Below are 24,196 nucleotides of genomic sequence, written 5' to 3'. Positions count from 1 at the left end.
CAAATCTTTACACATGGTGATATACTCCAGCATGAGATTATGTGAAAGTCCCAGCAATTATGCAAACATAACATACACAGAAACTTTCAAGAAGCCACACTCTGCACAAGTGCATTAAACATATGGTCAACTTTACAGTCAGGTTAGGAACATTGACAGAATTTTAAAAAGTCTGTTAGGAAGTTCTAGATCTTTTCTCTGGCTTGTAATTTCCTTATCAAAATGTGCAAATAAAGTTCAATCAGACTGGCAACTGTGTTTTGCTCTTTAACAAAACAACTCAGTTTTAAATACACCAAGATCAGAAAAAGCCATCAGGTCACCAAGTCTTAATGCCTTCTGTCAAAAGCTGTTAAAAGTTTTATATTAGAATTCCAATTTTAAAAATCAGAATGCTTTTAAAAAAAAAATTTAAAGACGTCCAAAAAAAAGAAGCAGCATTTTCACACTAGCAGTGATCACACTTTGCACAACGGTAGGGAAGTCATTAGGAAACATGTGCCCAGATAAGCCCAACAAACTAATCCCACGCAACAAAGGAAGGCAAAAATTCCTCACAAAATCTCCTTGCCAACAAGACCTGTGAAAAAATTAGTCTAATCAAATAAGCAGCCCATATATAAAAGATGCACCCACAACCAACAAGAGAACTTATTAGGACTAAGCAATCAATATATACAGTAAAAATGCTGTAGGAGCACTGCAAATTACTGACGCATCACAAAGAAACAGCAACCTCTTCGATTTTCTTGACAAAAAGGGCATTTAAAATAAGGGGACAAAACCACAACCATGCCTAAAAATATGTTAGCTGCATCATAAATCCATAGCAATCTCAGTGTATTTCTTATGTATTTTTGAGACTTTCTTCCCACAGAAAGCAGCCACTAACACTAGAACATTTAAACAGTTTTCTGTTCTGCTTTCCTCTCAGGAAATAAAGTATTTTGTTTGTGAAAATATCTACACAACATTGGATTTAAGTATTTCCTTTTTCTTTGTGCCAGAGTTAAAGAAGGAGCAGCTAGGATTTAAGCTAAGTTTTTACTCAAAGACAAGTATAGGAATAATGAAGGTATATAGAAAATAAATACACTTCAAAGTGCTGTTAACTTCTTCCCCTTTTTACGAGGAATTTATACAGAATATCTCACTTAGAGATAACCCAAAATTTAAGCTTGCAAAGTAAGATTAGCATCTCTGTAAACAACTCTGGAAGATGAAGATATACATTAACAACATGGGTTTTGTATGGCAGGACTATGAAAAACAGAGCAGCTTTGCCCACGCTAACTTAAAGAACAGTACTGCTTTTAAAGAATTATCTGAAAAAGTGAAATACATCCAAAACAATCTAGCCACAGGGTATGCTGTGCTAGTTACAGAACAAAACACCAGAAACGAGTTTATTCTCAGGTTTGCTGTCCCTTTCATATATGCCTGTATTTGCCTGATCTTTCAATTTTTTTTTTTTTTTATTTTTTTTTGCTACAGATCAGTTTCATGTATTAGCGAAGAAAATGGAATTTGGAAACTCTATAAATAGATTCCCTGAATAGAAACCCTTTAGAATGTAAATAGCAAAAAGATATTTGTAGTATTTTAGCTAACAAATCAAAATCACAGTCGTGCATTTTCACACATACCTTGACATAGGTAGAATAGTTCTCTCTTCGTGGTAATCACTGTCACATTCATTTATATACTCTCTTAAAACAGTCAACACTCTCACCATTCGTATTGCTTCCTGTCTTGCACAATTGATACTGTCTTTATCTCCATCCAACACACATAATGTATCATAGGAGGCTTTCAGACGATCAAAACAGGACTGAATGAAGTCTTCATGAATCACTACCTAATTACATCAAGAAATTGGTGCAATTACAAGAAATAGTAAAAACCATCTTTTCAGCAGGATAATCCAATGGTATAAGTAAACACAAAACCCAAAACAAAACAAAAAAAAAACCACAACCAAAAAAAGGCAAAACAAAACCAGGTAAGTTACTCTACAAAGCTGTTTTATTCCACTTTAGAATAAACTCCCATTGACAAATAGCTCTAATTTAGTGTGCACTTCAAAAATCTTGCAAGTCATCAGTAGTTGCAACTGTACAGTGCAAACTTGCGCTTAAATAAGTGAAAGTTTGCACAGAGAACACTAAATTGGACTTTCTTTTATTCATTTCCTCAGACTATGTTACAAGAATCTCTAGCTAACAATCTAGTACAGGTTAACTTGCTTTACACTAAGAGTGAAGACAGAACATTTACAGACCACCAGAACAACTACCCCCACCCCCCCAAAACACATAAACCAGTTCCAGATACACACTCTTTTCCTGCATAAACTCAGAAATGGATTTTAAACTAGATTCAGTATAGTGGCAGCTGCAGCAAATCTCTTCCTCCTGCCTGATATCTAACATCTCCTTGCTCTTGACCTAGACTGACATATAACCTATAGTACCACTGTAAAAAGTTTGCAGTGTCTCCAGGTAGTAGTCTGCAATAGAAACATTAACAGTCATAGCTATGGCAGTAAACCACAGTCCAGTAGCCACTTTTCTTAGAGGCAGCTCAGGAGCAGAGGAGCTACCAGCACACTGAAACAAAATATTTGTGTGCATCTTAAGTAAATCCAACAGTTCCTGGAAGTGTCAGATCTAACCATGTGCAGCTGGACAGATCTACACATGCTCAGTAAGCCCAGACCTATAGCAAGCAAGAAGCATACAGCCCATCTGTAAGATACAGCTTGAACGGCTGTAAATGCATTACCTAGAGGAGCTGTGCTCTATCTAGCAGACAAGCAGCTCTGAAGCCTATAAAAGTGTTTTTGAGGACAAGTATGAAAATTGGAGTTTCAAGAAATACAGCTGGCAAACTACCAATTGGAGATTGTCTGGAGGACAATATTCCCCCCCAAATTTGTGAACTCCCAACAGTTCACTTCCTCTGACCTTTCAGAAACTCATTATCTCTTCTCTCTGTCCACTGAAACGCAGCTCCCAGCAAATATTAACGTAGGGAGATAATACCTGATTTGCTAGAGCTCAGCTTGACCATTATATGGAAACTGTGACCCTTTGTAAGGGACATGACATAAAAAAAGATCAGATTAGCTTGTGACAACACCCAACAGACCCATCCAGTGAACATACTAGCACAAGTACCACGATTGGAAGCTCAACAAAAGGCTTACTTAAGTACATGATATGAACTGTTTTCTGAGTAGAAAGAGCAAATACGACAGATCAATTTAACATGAAAAATTTATCAGAGTTCAGTCTGCAAATATCAGAAAAAAATCAACTGTGCATCTGACCAGAACCCGATGGCTGGACTCAGGAATATACTCTCCAAAACATGAAAACTATGCTCTTTTTTCAAAGTTTTCAAATATAAAAATATCACAAAATTGAATTTTATTACTGTTTTTCTATCCTATTATATTCCAGTTTTCTTGTCACTTGTTTTTTTTACCTGATTAACTTGTAACCTTGGGCCAAGATTAGTGTAGATCTCTTTAAGAAGATCTATTGCTCTGTTTGCGATGTCATCATTTCCCTGAATCACAACCTAGCATAATAAAAAAAAAGGCATTAGAACATCTTAAAACTGTCTGGTATAAAATTTAAAAACAAAAAGACTACATAAATAACTTGACACAATAGTATGCCTAATTATTTTATGAGGTGAAAGTGACTAAAATGCTTAGTTAGAAAATACTATCAATATAACTTACACTGAAATTAACTATATAAGAGTCAAAATTAAGAATTAACTAGTTTAAAGGAGTTCAAAGTTAGCAAAAAAGCCTATGCTTTATAAACAAAAGTAGTGTTTATATATTCATCTTTGCATTACATTTCCATTTTCACTAGTTTCACAGAACAAGACAAATGTTTTTTCAGATGCTTAAAAAATCTACATCAACAAAGATTTAAAAACAGAATTTTAAAGTATTTAAATGGCTGTGAGTGGGTGGAAGGGGGACAGGCAAATGAGTTCTGTTCCTAACCTGATAACCGAAATTTTAATTACTACACACCAGGCCTGAAAGCAGCCCTTACAGACAACCCCTGAAGGATACCGAGCTGAAGCTTCATGAGTTCTGTCATGCTGCCATACGGCAGGGCAGATCCAAGTAAGTTGATTCCCACAACTAAAACATGCTAGCATTATGTGGGCACTTTGTACACAAACACTGTGTGAAAACTTATTTGTATAAAAATTGTGATCTACTTTGTTTTTAACTATTATCACCATGATTAAAATACCTAACCCTTCAACAAGCCACAACCAAAATTACTAAAGACTGCTGCTTTATATATGGCACATTTTACAAAACACAGCTACGATAATCATGCCACAGTGCGCTACTGTGGGTTCTAATGCAGCTCTTGAAAACTAGAAATACTCTGAAAAAATTAAGCAGCAAATTAGATACTGATGTTTGTCACCAATAGACTCGGCAAGCTTCAGAAAGCTACAGTCTTCCTTTTGAAAAGCTATAACCATGTTTAGGCAAAAGGTTGTGGATATAAGAGGAAGAATCAAACCAGTGATCACTTGGTCTAATCTAGAACAACTTCAGTTTACCATACTAGAATGAATGACATGAACTAGCTTATGAAGTGCACAAAACAAAGTTTCATTCTAACGTGCGTGTGAGAGAGAGAGAAACCTACAGATAATTCACCTGAAATGATCCTTTCTTCTTCAACAGTATAGGCAAATTTTTAATGTCATGTGAATATATAAATATACTTGACGTTTCAAATAACTTTCCATTAAACATCAGTCTGCAAAGTTACCAACTTGCATACTTGCTGGGAAGACAGTGGAGTCAATATCCATGCACTTAGTTTGAAAAAGTAGCTTTTTGTCATTTCAGTCTACAACTAATAAATTACACGTTCCTAAAAATATAAAAAGAGACTGAGAAAGACTTAGCAGTTAACCTTTCAGATGTTTCCTCCAATTAACTCACCCTCCAAAGGTAGTCTAATCCTATTAATTCCAGATCATCCATCATATAGGCTCGTCTCTTTGCTACTAGCTTTCCTTCTCGACAGTTCACAGCTTTGAAGAAACGTTCAAAACATTTCATTCCATTTTCTGTTAATAGGGAAGGATCCAGCTGAAGCACATTATTTTCAAAGAAGTCCTTATTAATGTCAGGGTCTAAGTCTGGTTCATCCCCCATTAGTTTGGAATACCATTTAAAACAGGCTTCACGATCACAAAGATAAACCGCATTTTCAGCTAAACACTTCCATATTTGCTTCGCCTGAGGGGCACAGAGCCACAGCTGACCATCCTTCAATAAAAATCTTGAGCAAAACAAAAAGACAATTAACAGCACTGTCTAACACATCTGAAGTTACAATTCAGTAACAAGTACAGGCAAAAAGGTAAATATGCATATTATACATTTATATATCATATGACCCTGAAAACATCATCAGTCCACTCATAATTAGCCCCATGATTTCTTAGTAAGTTTGAACAGATCAAGACCTTATAGTCCAAACAAAACAGGAATAAAATTTGGCAACAAATGTTTTAGACAAAAATACCAAGCATTGTTTACAAATTATATACAAACAAATGCACATCTCCTGATGTAAACTCTTTAATTTAAAAGTCAGGTCACAACGTAAGAGATGAAATTACTTCTGCAATCATTCACTATGCTTTAGCACTCACTTCAGCAAAATCACAAAATAAGGTATCAATTCTATGGAGTAGAGCCAGAAGCAGAAGTCAATGAAGTGAAATTATTCCTTTTCTTTACATAAGTTTTTCATTTGTGTTAAATTATTAAGAACTTCAATTCTGAGAGCTAACACTGAGAATATTTCAGGAAGAACAAATGATATTCAAAGTTCTTCAGAATAATTTTTCTGATTCAAAATCCTTTCTATGTAAAAGAAGTCAGGGACTAAGTTATGGTATTGCTTTTCAGAAATTGCTACCTACATACCCTACATTTGACAGCCATGGGACTTCATAAATTCCTTTACATTAACAACTAGTGAACTTAAATTTAAGGAAGTTACAATTTTTAACATGCAGGAGTGATAAATTAAGTCTGCTATCCATACGCTATTGTATAAAGTCATTAAACAGTTGTTTAACACTGCAGTTTCATTAATAAAAATTCTTGGTAAAATTTTAAAAAGTAAAAATCTCCCTTAGAAAACATGTAAAAAAATACTTCAGAACTTGACAGTTTGACAGTTCATGTATTTTTACTTGTCTAAAAGAAGGTTAACACCAAGTAAGAAAAAGCTGAGAGAGACATAGCCTAAAAACCATCAACATACTGCAGCTCTGTGATGAGCAGAGATCCTTTTTCTTATTTTACTCAAACAGCAGCTGGTCAAAAGTCATCCAAATAATTTTTTTATTCCAACCTCTTTCTAAGGCTCAGTTGCTGACAACCTAACATCAGTGTCTGACAAAAGCGTATGTCAGTTTTATGATCATGGATTTAAATCTAGTGTGGTACAACAAAGAAGGACACATGGACATATACCTACATGGAATATTTTAAATTTTCAGCTAAGTTACTCCGATATGTATGCAACTGTATCCATATGCACACTGTATGCAAGTCAGTAGGGTTCTGTACACAGACAGAAAAAGCCCATACAAATCTTAGTGCAGAATCAGAGCCTTGGACTGCAAAGATCCTAATAAACTTTATTTGAATATTCCCATACTAGCATAGAAGCCCTCTGGCAAAAAAAACCAAAACCAAACCACAAACTAAATCAACTACATTCGTGTATTTTTGCATCTGAGTTTTGAAAGAAGGTAACACACCAACTTAAAGCTAGATAAGAGAAAGAGATACCAAGGTGGTCTTTTTTTTTTTTCTTTAAAATATTCTTACAGAAGTTAAACAAATGATCAAGTTAAAACTAACCGTAAGAAATTCAGTCGCTCCTGTACTTCCTGCACATGACTGTATCTGCTTCCTGGTCTTACAGTTTGAGGATCATATTCACCATGCTCTGCAAATATAAACAGTTTTATTAGACAATACATTCAGAAAAGACATGCTGACTCTAAAAGACAGGACATGTTTGAAGACTTGTTTGTCTGAATATAATTAAAACCACTCAAAACCCAATAAATTTTCATTAAGGTGTATGAAAATAATTTTCAGCAGCCTGCTACCAGTTAAAACTTCATCCTAAATTAAAATGGGTATAGATAAAGACCACTGAGGTCTATAGTCAAATCAACAAACAATTATGTGCAGATGCATGAGCTCATTATTCAGTATAATGGAAGTGTTACAGAACAATTAAGACCCTGCATTCTACTTACTCAAATCAACTTCCTTATTTCAAGTAGTCAGTTTGAAGTCAGAAGTCAGTTAAAATAAAAGTATACCAAGCATAATTCAGATTATCCAGTGTTTTTTTCTGAGGATGCTTTAGTTTTGTTACAGAGCATCTTTTCCAAAATTTCAGTTTTCCATTTTTAGTTTTTTTCCTCTCCAGAGGAAATCACAACTCCACTTCTTTAACACTTTTATAAGTAGCTATGTACATGACATCACTTAGAGGAGAAAAGTATATGACAACTTTATTTACTGAAAGCTTCCAAGTACAAAAAACAAACGCCTGTAATACCAACAAGCTTGAAACAGAAGTTGTTGAATAATTTGAAAGTAAGGCAAGAAGTCAAACTTTTGCCTGCATTTTATCAAATCTCAGATCTCAGCATAATGTTTTGTTTAACAAACAGCTGTTTGCTTTATAGTAACATGGTTTTGGTGTGGCTTTGTTTGGTGTTTGGTTTTGGGGGGGGTTGTTGGGGTTTGTTTTGTTTTGTTTTTTTAATTAGAGATACAATCTAGATCTGTACTTGCACTGTCTTGATCTGTACTAGTAATATTTCATCATGACAAATGTTCATTATGACAGCTCCATTATAGACTAATTAATCCCATATTTCTTATTTGCAAAGGTTTGCATTTAACTAAACAGATTGCGTTTAACTTAGATGACCCAGCTGTGGGAGACTGCATCACAACAACTTCCAGACTCATAGTAAAATTTATCCTCAGAACGGAAAATCAGTATTCTCCTATTATATCAAGGAGGGGAAAAAACCCCAAAACCCAAACCAAACAAGTCTAACAGCTGACATGCATCATCAAAATTCAGGAGAAAAATAATTGTCATAAACAGTGTTTTCTATATACAAGTGCAAAAGGTACATTAACTTAAAAATCACATAAAAGGGAAAACAGAAGACTAGTAGTTAACTGATGTCTACAGAACTGGAGACATTATGTTCACCAGAAATCCTTCAAAAATTTAAATTATAATCCTAATGAAGTAAGCACAAATAGGCAATTATCAAAAGAAGAAATGTGAAAAAAATTATGAAGAAAGAATATAAAAGTAGTAGAACAAAAATTATTTAGTATTAGAAGTAGAAAACCTGAAAAATATGCTGTGGGAAGAAACAATTATAGTAGATAAGCATATTGCAGAGAAATTAATTACTTCAAGTGTTGGGTGTTTTGGGTGGGTTTTTTTGTTTGATTTTGTTTTGTTGGGGGGGAGGTAGTGTTGGTGTTCATTTGTTATAACTATGGGGACTGTCTGGGCTTTTTTTTTCCTGAATAGAGATTAATTCACAGACACAAGTGTCAACAGTGGCAATGACAGAAGAATTCAGGTATTAAAGGCCAGTCAGTTGCCCAAAGGCAGTATGTATGTACTTAAGAATTCTGAAAAACTCTGAACTACAAAAAAAATTCAGTGGCCGAAATATTCTCCATCTCAGCTTCTTTCTACATTTGCCCGATTTATTTTCTATGCTGTGCATCCCACAGTAAGTCCAAGTGTGATCTTAAAAATTCTTTCTACATACAGGAGCAGAAGAATGAACATAGAAATTGTAGATCAAAAAATGACTGGTTGAAAAGTATAATTACTGATAAACACACATAGATGATCATATGGCACAACTTCTACAAATAATTACATTTCATTACCACTTCGGATTTTTTATTATTTCAAAAAAACCAGAAGATAAAGGAGAACTGGCTAACAATCTTCTAAAATTTTCAAAAGGTCTTCAATAAATAGTCAAAAACATGGAACTGTGATGTCCTCCTTCAGGACTACACAATGTAATAGCAGTTGTCTCATCTCATGGAGGACTTAGCAGAGTTGGAAGAAAGGGTGATTTCAGTAGAAGAGAAAGTCATAGATCATGGAAAAAAATTCTGAAACATAGATTAGGCTTTTCTTTAACCTTAAAAAGGCAAACATATAAAAGGGAGTATGATGGAAAAGAACATGCATTACTGAATAACAGGAGAATAGGAACACTGTTCTCCATCACAGAATGCAACTATGGAAGCCTTCAAGGAAAATAAAAAAAATGGCAAATTCAAAATGAATTAAAAAAATAATCAAAAATTACACAGTAATCATGGTGTTAACTGCCAAAAAGATCTGTGGGCAACTGGATTTCCCCCCCCCCCATGGCATTTAACTTGTGTTGTCTGGATGTTTGCCTTGAATTTTCTGTCTCATTCACCTCCTCCAGCTAAGCTTAATTCTACAGCTGTCCACTTCTTTCTGCCCTCACAATCATTTTCTTCTTTCTTCTCCTTTCATTTATTCCCTTCCCTGCCCACCCCCCCACCCCAACCTGGCATCTTTTCTCCTCCTCCAGGAAGGCACGGAAGGCAAACTTCACAGTATTCTATGTTCTGCCCTATTTAGTATATAAAACTGAAACTGAAAGGAAAGTTGCACAGGAACTATGTATTACCGTCTTAGTACAGTATCTGGAACATTAGGAGACATTTTCTGGCTGCCCTTAATCATGTAATAAAGCATCTAATTAAAAAAAGAAAGCCACACTATTGTTCATCTGGTTTTGTACTCTGATGCAAACAAGTAGAAGTTCTGCAGCAGCTTTGTCTCAAGAAAACACAATTTAATTGCTTTGTAATTAGATTCAATTTAAACTTTGCACACTTGTAATTCCTACTGTGCTGAAGATGTTTACATTACTGCTTTACCGAGTCATTATAGCTGGGGAGGGGCAGGGCAATGGGACATGGTTTTTGGCACCAGAAAAGAATCATGCAAGACATCGGCCTAATTTTTCTGCCAAAGTCATCAACAATTTGATAGGTAAACAACATTGTCAAAAATGACCTTTTGGCTTCAGAGTTCAAAAATAATTGAAATGAATGAATAATAGTTCATATATTACTACTACGTGTAGACTATTTTTGGACAAAGACAACATTGCATTAGAATATAATTGTTGATTACGTTTCCTTCCTAACCCTGAGGCCAAACCCCAGGTTACATAACCAGCCGAAGTCCAAGAGAAAGAGACAATCATAGAATCACAGATTCTAAGCTATCCATATACTTAAGATGCGAAGTTTGTTATAAATGAAATTGCACTTTTGCGTCACTTCAGCAAAGTCAAAGAGCACTCCAACAGCCGATGGAAGTTACATGAAATAACTTGTTCTATTCCACCTTCCGGGGAAAAAACTAAGCCCAAGACAGTATGGCCTGAGAACAGAACAAAGCATTTAGTATTATTTTAACATTAATTTGTGCAATGCCATCATTAAGGAACATAAATTAGGGTAACCCCCCTCATGTATTGTTGAACAGAGAAACACAGCTGCAGTATGCAGATTTAGCATAAAGGTCATTCTCATTGACCTGTACCTGGCTGAAGCCATCATCTTCATATAGCACCACTATTCACACAAGTCTTCAAGGACGTGTTTTGGATATTTTTTATCAAGTACTCCAAAATTAAATGAATTCCAAAATTAAAGGTGTCTAGGCAACTTACCCGAGTGCTGGAACACACACACACTTTACAATGTGCAAACATCCTGTCCTCGCTGAACAATCTACATGAATTCCTACGTAATGTACTGCATTGTTTTTGAGATGTAACTGAAAGGCTGGTAGGGTGTTATGATGCTGGGGTAGAATAGTCCTTAGTTCCAGTCAGTAAAGTAGATGGGGGTGGGGGAAGCCATAAATCTCCTCCTCTCACTTCTGTTGGCTTAATTCAACATATAAACTAATGTGGTCCAGCGTAACAAAGTTTCTTGATCCATCAGTCTCCTCCACTTCCCTATTTCTACCTCACCTCAGCAGCTAGAAAGCTAATCCACAATAAGAGTATAAACTCATCAGGGAAAGGTTGAGTTTAGCCTGAAATATATAAATACTAACATGATGTGCTGCCAAAGTGCTGCTGCTAACAAATGCAGTGAGAAAGCAACTAAACAGAAATGGAAGTTGCATGGCAAAAAGAACTGGTATCCTTGTGGTTTAAAGTCCTTCTCCCTGACAAATTCCAAACACTGGCTTCAAATAGACGTGATTAAAAAAACTTCTCAAAGGAGCCTACAAAAATTCAAAACTAGAAGTGGGACAAAATCCAAGATTGTTATTAGGACTTTCCACAAAAATAACTACCCTAGCCTAAGTAGGGCAAGATCATGTTTATCAGCCCACAGATAACCAAGAGCTACCACTTCCCCATATTCTGCTGTAAAACACAATTTTCAATTATGAAACAAAATGTCTACATTTTAAGCTTTTCTTGCCTAATCAGACACCACAAAGACTATCAACCCCACAGACGTTCGAAAATTAAACAAATAAACTTAAAAGCAAATTCTCATAATGAAATAATTATTAACTCCATTTTCAACTGGAGTTTTCATACACTCTATGAGGCAATTTTTATTTTAAAACTTACCTTTAGCATACTGCCTCATGCTTTCCATATAGGCAGAGAGATTTTCTGCAACCAGTGTAACTAGGGCATGATTGTGCTGAAGTTGATTGATTAAGTCATGTCGGTAAAACACATGGGGACTTCGCTGAGTTTGACTGAAATTAAAATACAAGTGTTATAAGCAGAGAGTCTTGCACCTAACAGTTCAGAAATCAACTGAAGAAACTCATCTTTAATGCAAGTTCCAAATTTTCCTAAAGCGTCTCCAATAGAAAGCACATTAAGTCTCTGACAATATTTTTCTTTTTTCTTCTGACACATCAACAGTTCTTATCAGTTATTAAAAGCAGTTAATTTATGAGGATTATACAGACACAGTATGTATGAAAAATATCAAAGCAATCTGAGCCACTCAGTATGCTGGAGGGAGCATATCTGCAGCAAGACAGGAATAGAAATACCTGCCCACAAACCGCACAGTAAAGATAGAGACCTTCAACTGTAGTATAACTACAATATGCATAACCACAGTTTCTTCTACATCCATCTAATACTATTTTCTAAATTTAATATTAAAACAGTAAGTAAAACTAGGTGACTTTTCAAAATGCAAGCTCATGGTCTTAGAACTATAGTGAAAGAACGCTAGCCAATAATCACGCCAATTCTTTCAATACTTCAAAAAACTGCACAACTCTGCATTGTTTGTTTTTTCTAAAAGTAGCTATCTGAAAAAATGTTAGTACAAACATAGAAAAGCATAGGTATGCAGAGCATGGAGTCTAAGAAAAAACAGAAAAGTTCAAGTAAAAAAGTACCCCAAATAAATAAACAGATGACAATTTAAGTGTATTATCAAGATCTGACCAAAAATGCTGCCCTTAAACCATACTAGACATATTTAGATTACAAAAGTAAATTGCCGGAGAAAATACAGAGGTTGGGTCTGAAACCCACATGCCATGAATACTATCAAATTCTGGAACTTAGGGACTAACCACCTCTGCAGAACAGTCTCAAAATGCCTCAACTTCTTTAGATCAGAGCACTGATCTCAGCTGCATAAACAATACAAAATTGTGCTGTTCTTCCATGGTAAAGAGAAAAAGAGAGAGAAAAAAAAGAAGAAAAAGCAGGGGGGGATTCCTCATTGTATTGCCACTCAGCTGATCCCATAGCCTGCCCTGATGAAATATAAATGTGATTTTAGAACAGTTCTCCTTTCCTTCAAAACTTAAGAATTAGCTGAATGGATTACAGGTAGGAATTTTCATCCTTCCTAGGAAACAGGGTCTCCATACTGTATGACCTACAGCACTCTACAGTAGTGCCACACCTTTTGAGAAAAGCAGGGAAGGCAAGAAATCCCAGTTCCAGCATCAGCTGATAATGATCTCGCAGCTGATAACCACATTTCACTGTAGATGTAACAACAACAGATAAATTGAAGATCACTGTCAATCTGGGTTTAAAAGACAGAAGCCATCAACACCCTTCCAATAATTTTATTATCTGCAACCAACAGAATTTGGCCTGCTAAGCACAAAGATCTTCAGAAGATTAAATTTCATATTATGCAGCTTTCCCAAACAGCTTGAAAGAGGCACTTAAAACACAAATTGTGTTAAAAGAAAAAAAAAGAAAAAAAAGACCCAGAAATTTGTCAGAGAGAAAACAAAATGGATGGAAGCATGAAGGAAGAAAACATACAGGACTTCATATACCCAGAAAGAACACCCTCTGTTTTCACTTTGATAAACTTTCCAATTACACTTCATTCCATCTCTGCCAACCCTCCTTGCTCAGCATAAACCAGCAGCAAAACCAGCAAAAGATTGGATGTCTCTGTTTTAGTGGCTACCTGAGAAGTTACCTCTAGATAGAGAAATGCACTTACAAAGGCTAACAGTAAATAAGAATATTGACTATTTGGGAAACACATATAATGAAACAACCAAAGGAACAAGCAGAAGCAACACAGGGTATTTTGCAGTATATCAAGCTACTGGAGTGTATATAATCATAATATAATGCATTTATATAAATCTTACAAAGTATAGCAAAAAGAAAGCTTTATCGGCAGAAGACTAAATAAATCTTCTGTGCTAGACATTTTTTACTTTTCTCCTTTCTCAAACACATGCGCAAACAGTAAATCTGGACACACAAATTCATCTTGGTTAGCAACTACTTCTAAAAGTTGAGTAACTGTAATAACTATAGACTTATGAGCTATGAGTTGTGAGTTGTTATGTAGTATTTGTGAGCAACATTTATTTATTTTGATCATCTGCTAGGATGGAGTCAAAGGCAACACAACTGTCTTTAGGCACAGAAAAAAGCTGGTCTGACAAGACTTTGTAGAATAAAAGCAAACTCCACATGCAACTACAGAATTATTCCTTAAACATGAGGTTAGGCTGTATGATGTTGCCGCCATTGGGACATATTCCTTTAGAAATAACTGAGGAGCATGAAAAATGGAAGTTAACAGCAAAACTCATCTTTTCATTGTGTTTCTACTAAATGGGTATCAAAAGCCAACGTACAAGAAGAAAAACTAGCATTTTGAAATGGATGCTAAAGTACTTTGGAAATACTAAAAAGGACATTTCATAGTTAGAATGCATGCTTATTTGCTAGAAGAATATTGGCAAAGTGACAAAGGCAAAATTCCAAACAACTTAAATTAAATGGATTAAAAAAAAATTATCTGCACATATATAACATGCCCAACATAATACTGCACATGTAACTTGGCTTTTTAAGCTGAGAGTTCTGCTAGATGAATAAATGCTATGTACCATTAAAAGCAGACATTAAAATAAGAATTATTTTCTTGTGCTGTTGCAATTCTGGTTAAGCTAAACTTCCCAAAACATGTAGCATTTCTTTGCGGTTAGGGAGTTAAATTTTGCCAAAGCAATTGTATAACCAATTCGTCACTTTGCTCAACTGCATGAATAACTAGCAACAATTAAATCCTCCTCCTCAAAAGAATCTCTACAGTGCCAATGGCATAACATAATTTATACTTATTTTTGCCAAGAATCAGCCGCCTGAGCTGCTCTGGACTGAACTTTTAACTGCCAGTGCCAATACACTGAACCACCCCAAAAGAGCAGTATATAGATTATGGGATTAATGTTGCACACAGAAAGCTCTGTGAAATGTTTTTGAGGCAGTTGTCACAAACAGCTGTTTTGATATATTTTCAATCTGAATTCTAGAATTATGCTAGAGATTGAAGTTTTAAGTCAAATAAGGTATGCTGACAGGAACAGGTATTAGATGCATGCATTACAATTTCCAAACTCTATCAATGTTAAGAGTTATCAGAAAACTCAGAGGACTGGAAAGTCACTGATTACTTCAAAATGGTATTTTCACTCACTAGGTTTCCCAGTCACATAGGCAGTAATACTACCTGACCAAAACAACTCCCTCAACGTTATCTTGCTAACAAAGGCTTCTCAACAGGAAGAGGTCTTTTGAAGTCCCTTGATTAAAACCTTTAATTCAAAGTTTACTTTTCTGCCATATGTGTTTTCAAATTCTGCATAAAAATGAGGTATTATTACAAACTGCCATGCAGATTTCCATGAAATCTGAGGAATGGAAGAGATGGTCTGACAAAAAAAAGGAGAGAGATTCAAGCCATCTAACTGTACATATACCATACAGGGAACCTAAATATCCACAATCACAGGAAGTTAGGTTCCTCCCAAGATTAATTCAGAGCAGAAACCTCATCAGTGCCTTGAACAAGCTCTGCTTCAATAATTACTTAAAGCAAAGCCTCTTTGTTAAGGTCTTGTGCTAAAAAGCATTCAACTTGTTCAAGTACCATGAATAACTAGGTAGCTACATTCGCCTAGATCATACAGCATGTAAAAGGTTAAGGACTCCAAGACACAGAAAACAGACTTATCTGCTAGTAAGCAGGTAACTTTGTGACCTTATTGGAAAAGCCACAAACAATCATTAATGTGAAACTGTAAAGGATTAAAAAGTGTCATGAAAATTGAGGAAGATGTTGCAAACTAAATGAATAAAGAAACCTCCAGAAGTCAGGAAAGCAATATTATCACAGGTCCTTAGAACGGTATTAGTAAGAATATAGCGTTGTGTAAACTGAAGGCTTAAGTTCTTCAACTTTCCCTGCCTTGATCCTTCTTGTAAGCAGACTGTAATAACAACAATGATTTGAAGAGTTTACCTGCTTACAAAAATTTTAAACAAAGCAATTATGCAACACTGATAAGCAAAGACCATTTTTCTGGAGTTTGCAGAAATTCTTATGTGAATACAAAAACTGTTAGGGGCAGAGAATCAAGTATTTCTGTAGTGAGAAAACATTTAAAATAATGAAAACAAGCACGTATATTTTAAGAAGTCCAAACAGACAATGGCTTTTCTTTTCTTCTTCCTTTTAAAAACAAACAAAAAACCCACCCCACCCCAAAACAACAACAACAATAAAAATCCATCAATAAAACAAACCCAACACATTTATAATCTCTTCCATTCAGGAGAGAGAATCAGTAGGGTATTTTTCCCAGACAAAGTCACCTTTGATTTCAAGTATATAAGCTAGATGACCTGTATAAAATTATCATCAAAGAATAGGGATGGGTGGGTATGTTTGTGTGTGTGTGTATGTGTGTGCATACATACATATATGCACATAAAATATATTTATACTTTGTAAACTAATTCCATTGTCAGGCAGGGAAGTTCATGGATAATAAAAAAACAAACCCAGATTTTCCACCAATCAGTCTACTATTCTAAAAATTAATAGAAGCATGTTTGAGGAAACAGTTAATGCTCTCGTGGTGAACCTAGGTGTATGAATTTCTAGAGGCTATTTATACATACTAAAACAAACTCAAGAACATTTTCAAACACAGGTTAGGATTTTACCTATGCTTTCCCTGCCTCTTGTAAAAAAACAATTTTAAAATTTGCCTCATTCCAACCCATTCAACTTTTAACAGACAAAATTTTATTTGCATTCCATTCTTACCTCAAGTTTTGTGGTGCTTCACCAAACAAACTGCAAATTTCTCTAATTTGTTTCAGTGCAGGAATGACCCATTTGTCATTTGTGCGAAGCTCTTCTATAAAACGATCTATCCACTGGATCTTTTGTGTATCTCGGTCCTTAAAGAACAAGTGTTTATAATCAAAATCAAGTATATTGCAGAAACTATCATAATTCCCTAACTTTGTTTCCAAGATAGAACAGAACATGCAAAGCCACACAAATACTAGATCAGCCGAGTTCTGAAGCATACAAGCATAAGAAAAGTATCTGAGCAGAACTACACGTTGGCAGAAGCTATCATGTGTTACAAACTCTCTGCCTTCAAGCACTCGAGCATCCAGTACGTATTTAAGAAAACCTTTAGCTACATAGGATCATCCGTGTTTAAATAATTTGCTCTTTCCCTTCTTTAATTTATTTCTACTCACCCGTACTCAGAGTAAACTGCTATAAAATACCAAGAAACAATGAGAACTGCTTCTTAACAACTAAGAAACAAAACCTGCCAGTGGCTATCAAGACAGATAATGGATTAATTTTGAACCACAATGAATTATTATTGTGGCAGACTTCCACAGAAGTTTGGGTGGGGAAGTAGAGCGTGTAAATGTTTTCACTGTCCTTTGCTAGGTCCTTTCTAACATTATACAAGACATAAGGACTTACCAAAAAAACCCAACAAACCCCACCCCACCCAAACAAATTAGCATAATCAAGTTCAGAAAAAAGCAGACACAGGAGGGGGGCTGCTTTTCCTTTCTCCCTATTTACTTTGGCAGGGTTGTTTTCCAATTCCTCCGATGTGGTCATTACAGTATGTCACCAATTGCAACAAGACAGGCAAACTGATGTATTTCACTCTCTCCAATTAAAGCACGAACTGTGTTATTTAGAATATGTCCCATAACATTTTAAAAGTACCTGGATGTTGGTAGAATAACACAAATCAATGATAAGGAACACTTTTGTTCAATTACCAAATCCCTTGAATTTTTCATGGGGCATGGAAGGAAACTGTCAGTGACTGATTTCACAATAGAAAATACCCGATTACTCACCTGTGAACAGCTATAATCTAAGATTTTAATATGGGCACTAAGAGCCTGGTCCATGATATCAACAGGTACATCATCACTATGAGCCAAATTCCACAAAAGGTTCAGCACTTTGTGTGCCATCACACCATCCTTGTCATCCTCTGCAAGACGACGAATTAACTCAAGTAGTTTCTCACGCTGTTTCTTGCTTGCATTTGTCCAACTTGCCTAAGAAAATATTTTATTTGATATGAAAACCAGTCGTCTTTTTTTTTTAATTCCACACATAACCTGCACTGTTAACAAATGATGCAACAATGAAGTGATGTAACTAACATTACATCAACATTAATTACATCACATTAATTTCTTTAATTAAAAATAGCCCATTAGATCAATATATGTCAGACAACTGAACAGCTCTTCTAGTGTGTTTACAACTAAAGTATAATCAACTTGAGACTTAGAAAAAAAAAAAAAAGATCTTTAAATAAAGATCACAGATGTGCCTGTAAAAGTTAACATTACTATTGACAAGTTCACCAACAGTCAAAATAGAGTGGACTCAGCTGCTTATTGCAATGCTTTCTCAAAACTCGTATGCTTATACTTAGAGGACTTCTTAAATAACTTATAATCACTAAATGAGTAAAATTTTAATATCACTTGTGCCTCTGAATCTGACAGAAACAAACGTCCTCTGCATTAAGTTAACCTTTTTCTGAATAAGTTTCCAATATAAAATTACTTCATATCCATCTCCCAAGGTGAGACACAACTTGTGACCATTTCCACATAGAACTTCTGAGCATTTAGTTCAGTATCTGGATTACAGATCATTAGACCCATATTCACCAAACTAGAGGACCCCCATTAATCAGAGCACAAATTGCATGTAAGCAAAACTGTGACTATAACACATTCATTTGAAAACAGGAAACAGAGTCTACAAAGCTAGCTTGCATTTTCTAGTACAGCAGATCAACTCCTAAAATGAAACGGTAAAACAAACCAGATAGCACCACTACTGGAAGCTACAAATGTTTATGTTAGCATACATAAAAAGCCAGTGAATGACATAAGCTTTCAGAAGTAAGTTGTTTTGTGATTTCAATCAAATTATTATGTTTATAAACATTCAACATTATCTTCCTGAGACTGTTTAATTCCGTATCAATGTTAACCAGAGAAAAATTATTACATGATAAAGAGGAAGTTCGGGGAGCGGGGAACAGAGGTCCTTGATCTCCTCTACTTAAAGATCAAAAGTAGCAATGCCTAGTAAACTTGATGAAACCTACTCTAATACTAGGAGAAAAACATTATTTACTAAACCACCAACACTTAATATTTTGGAACAAATGCAAAAAAGTATTTAAGATAAATAACTTATTTGAAAAATTCAATATTGCTAGGATTGCTAAATGTCACTTTAATACTACAGCCTCAACAGACATGCACTACCTAAAAGCATTTAAACCAGAAAACAAAACTGTCAATTAAACTAGCATAACTAGCCTTTGCTTTAGACAGGAAGTAAATAAAAAAATCTCACAGTGAATGGTCATTAAAGAATAGCAAAATCTAGCACTTCTAATATTAAATATTACAGACTTGCTACACATCAAGAAGTCTTCTAACACAAGGCAACTGGCCGTATCTAAAATAAGTAGAAAGTAGACATTTAAAGAGTCACAAATCTGTATCCAGCTTCACAGCCCATTTCCTGAATACAGTCAAAACATGCATAGTTACCTTAAAACAATCGAACAGGTGATCAAGCTGTTCAGGAGAGAAATCCCAAGCTAATTTTGCAAGGAGATCATGTACATTTTTTACAATGGCTTCATGTTTTCCTGCCTGTCAAGAACACAAAAAGATTCCACCAAAATTTGTAGCAATCCACATTAAGTCAAGCAGTAAGACATCCTACGTCATTTTTACAAGACTGTTTGAGGTGGCCAACAAGAAAAGCTGATGCTGTGGGAGCAGTGTGGCAAACTGAATACTTACTTCACTGGGAAGTCACAATATTTAGATTTCCCTTGTACGTCTAAGTATTTAAGTGTGCTCTGTGTGTGTGCATGCGAATATTTATTTAGCATATAAATACTGCAGTATCACAATAGTTTTCTTTTTAACAAAATCATGCTGGGACAGTAGACAAGGTCTAAAAGGATATTTAAACTTACAAATCAGTATTTTTATGTAGTTTTGGGTTTTGTTTGTTTGGGTTTTTTTTAAGAAAGGACTCAAAATCCACTTCCTCAATGAACTTCATTGAGGTGTTTTAAGCTGTAGAAATATTTTTAATATTTCCACGTAGTTTCTCAGGCTGAAGTACTTTCTTTGTACTAGTGGATTCATAGACAACTAAAGCCTTCTATTACAAACAACTTGTTGGCAGACAACATTTTAAAGTCCAGCAGCTTATAAACTTACGAAGTCTAACAAAGAAACAAGGCAACATGTTGAGTTATACACTAGACACGGTTTTAAATAAAGAGTTTGGTGTATATCACAATTTTGACATTTAAGGAGGAAGACAACAAGGAAAAAACAGCTAGCTCAATTTTAACTCTGGGCAAGAAGAAAATTTCCTTCCTACATGCCCAGGCTGGAAAATGCATGCCATACTTTAAATGTGCACTCAAACCCAAGAATTTTGGGCTATGTGAATCAATAGCTTATATACTGTAGAAAAATTTCCTGTAATTATAGAATAAGAAATGTGAAACAAATACCTAGAAAACAAACTTTGATATAATTAATCTCGTACAGTATTAAAAATGCATGCATGAGCAGTTCTGAAATTCATTGCCTTCTAAAAGCTTGCATCAGTAGTTCACTTAAAAACAACAAAAAAGAGACTAATAGCTTTGTTACATGCTCTGCCGTAAATTCTTTATAGTGTGCCATAAATTTTTCTTTCAAAAAAGTGAATTTAAGTAGTAACATTCATTTTCATGTTATGAGTCAGATTATGAGAGGGGGAATTACTAAACCACTTATTCCACTTGATTTTGCAAAACATCATGTAATTTTTTGCTCTTACCAGACCATTTCCTGGATAGAAAGAAAAACTGAGAGCATACAAGGCAGAAAGAGCATCTACAATGTAACAAATAAGAGAAGTATGCACAGATGCTGGGGGGGGTCTGGAGCAAGAAGGCAGAGGCATGTAACAATCTTGGGAGGTTTTTAAACAGACATGGGGAAGCCCTTAAGTACAGAAAAGGCTGGGGAAGCAGTACAATACAGTAGGAGGAGATGAGGAACCTGGCGTGTGAACTGTCAGCTTGCTGTGCTGAGACAGGGAAGCGCCTGTAAAGTTCTAGTTAAATGCTCCAGAATGTAAGTCATGAGACTCCAACACTAATCTCTGCAATTTTATTTCTTGTCCAGCTGGATCTTTCCCTGCAACTCAACAGGCTGCAACTTAATGCTTGCCTTTAGAGACTTCCAACATTATTCCCTGAATCAAATATACTTCTGTATTGTGAGCACTGGCTTTGTACGACATGAAAACATTGCAAAAGCAGCATGATTATATTACTTTCCATAAACTACTCATTTTTATTCTAGTTGCATACTGAGATTCTCAGGGCACTTCTATACTGTCAACTGTAAACTTGTGCATGCTCACCCTCTAAACCCAAGCAGCAACATAATGGCTTTAGCCTGAAAGCAAAACCACACCGTTGCTGCACTGAGCCAGAGCTAAAATAGCCTGCCTGTTATATAAAGCTACACAGTAAATCAACTCCTCACTACTGAATTTCATGCTCCAGCTGCTCTTGGAAGCAGTCATTTAATAATAACTTCTAAAAACTACTAAACACAGGGAGTAGTGAAGTTGGTGAAAATCATTCTGTATTAGCAGATTTTGGTATTCTTACCTTTTAGTCTATTTTAATTCCATGGCCAAGACTTACTGAATTCAACTTTCACACAAAAAAAATACAGGGCAAAACTACAGCAAGTACACTGCAGCAACTACCTAACTGAAAGCATAAGAAGTGAGCAGAGTAAGCTTGGTATTTGAGGGCATGGGAGATTTATTCCTAAGGGGTTTTTTACAACTGTTGGGGTGGGCTATCCCTGTCTTTTAAGGGTTGCACCACTTGTTCACTCTTTTCTGGAAGGGTAAAAAGTTTGGCTTAAACTAGCTTACCCACATGTCCCATTTCTAGGCACTATGAGTAACATAATTGCTTGGAAGACTTTTTTCCAAATTTCAGATTTTTTTTTTTCCCCTCCTTATAAAAGGTGAGTGTCTAATATAGCTAATGCAAGCCTAGTAAACAGCAAACTAACTTCTCAAAGTCTTTTTTTCCCCCCACAGACTTCTTACAGTCTGGAGAGGTCTACAGACCACAAGCTGAAAACTAGCAGTATGATCACAGACCTTAATTCAAGTAATCTGCGTACTGCTCTGTTAAATGATGTACTTTTTTAAACAGGACTTAGGGATAACGAGAAAATAAAAACTTTCTTGAGTTTCAGCCTGTGCATTTACTATCATGCTGGAATTGAAGTCTAGAGATTATGAAGTTAGTTGCAACACCAGAGATCTCAAGTCAACCCTCCACTACATCACCTGTAGTCCCAAGTGTTTTAAACATAACCTGAAAATAGCATGCCTGAAAATAGGGACACATGGGTAAGTCCACTGAAACCCAACTGTTCGAGTTTCAGAAGAGCGTGAACACACATAAACTAGGGATATAGCACTACCCAATTCCCATACTAACCCTTGTCATGATATAACCCCAGCTAAGCACTAGGCACCACACAGCTGCTCGCTCACTCTCCACTCCACAGTGGGATGGGTAAAAGTGAAAAAACTCACAGGTTGAGATAAAGAGTTTCACAGGTAAATCTTTTGCTTTACCTACACAGCCTCATATAAGCTACTATAAAGAAATTTAACTCTATATTCCTGCCAAAACCAGTACAGCCCTCTATCTTGGAAACTACATTTTAGCCTTCTCACATTTGAAAGACTGGCCTAAGGGCTTACAATTAAGTTGGAGTTTCACTACCCATTACTTATGAACAAGGATATATGTACTCATGCTTGTTTCTATCCTAAAATGACCTTTTATTTTCTGCCTGCTCAACAATTAATAATGATTTTGTCTCTTCAGCTGCCCATTATGTGTGCTAAAGTCATGCAGCCCACAGCTAGGAAGCCCAGCTTCACCGATCATTTAAGTAAAACAAGCCAATATTGCAAAACTTGTAGTTTTTCAAAAATAATCATTACAACACAAAGGAAAGAATTTGCTATTAAACAACTTCCAGAACAGGCATTATTAGAAGCCTTACTAACAGCACTTTACCCAGAAAAAATTTATAGAACTGTCATGAACTCGGAGATTAGCAATACACATTCTTAATGCATTTAAAAATATTAAGTCATCATGTATCATGTTCTTTCATAATCTAGACTTCACTCAACATTGAGGGTTCCTTAATACTTAGAAAGGATAATCTTTGCACCATGTTCTGACCCATTCCTTTAGACTTTACATACAGGTGTAGTTGACCCCTTCCACCAAAGACATTCGATAAGACAATTTTGAGATTCAGGACCCCAAAAACCAACACCATTTGATTTCAAGTTTTTTCTTTAGTTCTGTCTAACATGGAGAAAAAGAAGCACAGGTCATCTTCTCAATACACGACATATAACAAGATCCCTCCTGTGCAGTAGCAGACAAGCAGTTGAATTCTTTACCTGTGCAGCCCAAATGTTGTCAAGATCCTGCAAAGTGAGGGCCTTCTCTTTGATGACAAACCGGAGAATTTTCTCTAACTTCTCTACATACTGAGGTTGATGAAGACTATCTCTCAAGACAATTGATAAAATATTATTCTGCTGGATCCATTCCTGAATATAAAAAGAAAGTAGTGCCATCTCAAATTATTGAAGTGCTATCACTGATATGTAAGGTAAAAAGAAAAATTTCAACCTGTTACAGATTAATGACTTTGTATACAATATTCTAACTGGGAGACATGAGAAAGGTACAGCTCAAGAGGAAGGTATTTATCTATAATTTCCTCTTTAAAAAAAAAAATCAGCAGTTTAAATAATCCAATATGCTAGTCACTGTGATATCTTAAGGGGAAATATTTTTTCAGGCATATTAAAAACATGAATTCAAAGCATAAAAATGTTCAAACAACTTCAAACATAAAAAGCCAATGGGAAGAACACTTAACTCTTCTATTCAAGGAACAAAGTTTTTCTCTTCCAATTCACAATCATTAAATATCAAAACCAAATTGTTTAAGACACTTCTAGCTTTACTGGTATGCC

At 35.4% G+C, this 24,196-nt stretch overlaps 1 protein-coding gene across 2 annotated transcripts in view; it reads right to left on the bottom strand.

The window, feature by feature from the left end:
* The window catches only part of USP9X (ubiquitin specific peptidase 9 X-linked), a 102,557-nt gene that overhangs the window by 42,338 nt on the left and 36,023 nt on the right, over positions 1-24,196 (bottom strand). For both annotated transcript variants that reach the window (XM_069784951.1, XM_069784952.1), the window contains exons 10-18: positions 23,612-23,764; positions 19,624-19,728; positions 17,890-18,096; positions 16,811-16,947; positions 11,803-11,936; positions 6,944-7,031; positions 5,000-5,342; positions 3,490-3,585; positions 1,647-1,858 (exon numbers count right to left, since the gene is read on the bottom strand). In XM_069784951.1, coding sequence (XP_069641052.1) covers positions 1,647-1,858; positions 3,490-3,585; positions 5,000-5,342; positions 6,944-7,031; positions 11,803-11,936; positions 16,811-16,947; positions 17,890-18,096; positions 19,624-19,728; positions 23,612-23,764 — 1,475 coding nt within the window. The remainder of the gene's footprint in view (positions 1-1,646; positions 1,859-3,489; positions 3,586-4,999; positions 5,343-6,943; positions 7,032-11,802; positions 11,937-16,810; positions 16,948-17,889; positions 18,097-19,623; positions 19,729-23,611; positions 23,765-24,196) is intronic.

This window comes from Haliaeetus albicilla, chromosome 6 (assembly GCF_947461875.1).
Source record: "Haliaeetus albicilla chromosome 6, bHalAlb1.1, whole genome shotgun sequence".
NCBI lineage: Eukaryota > Metazoa > Chordata > Aves > Accipitriformes > Accipitridae > Haliaeetus > Haliaeetus albicilla.
This window is presented reverse-complemented; position numbering and strand designations above follow the sequence as displayed.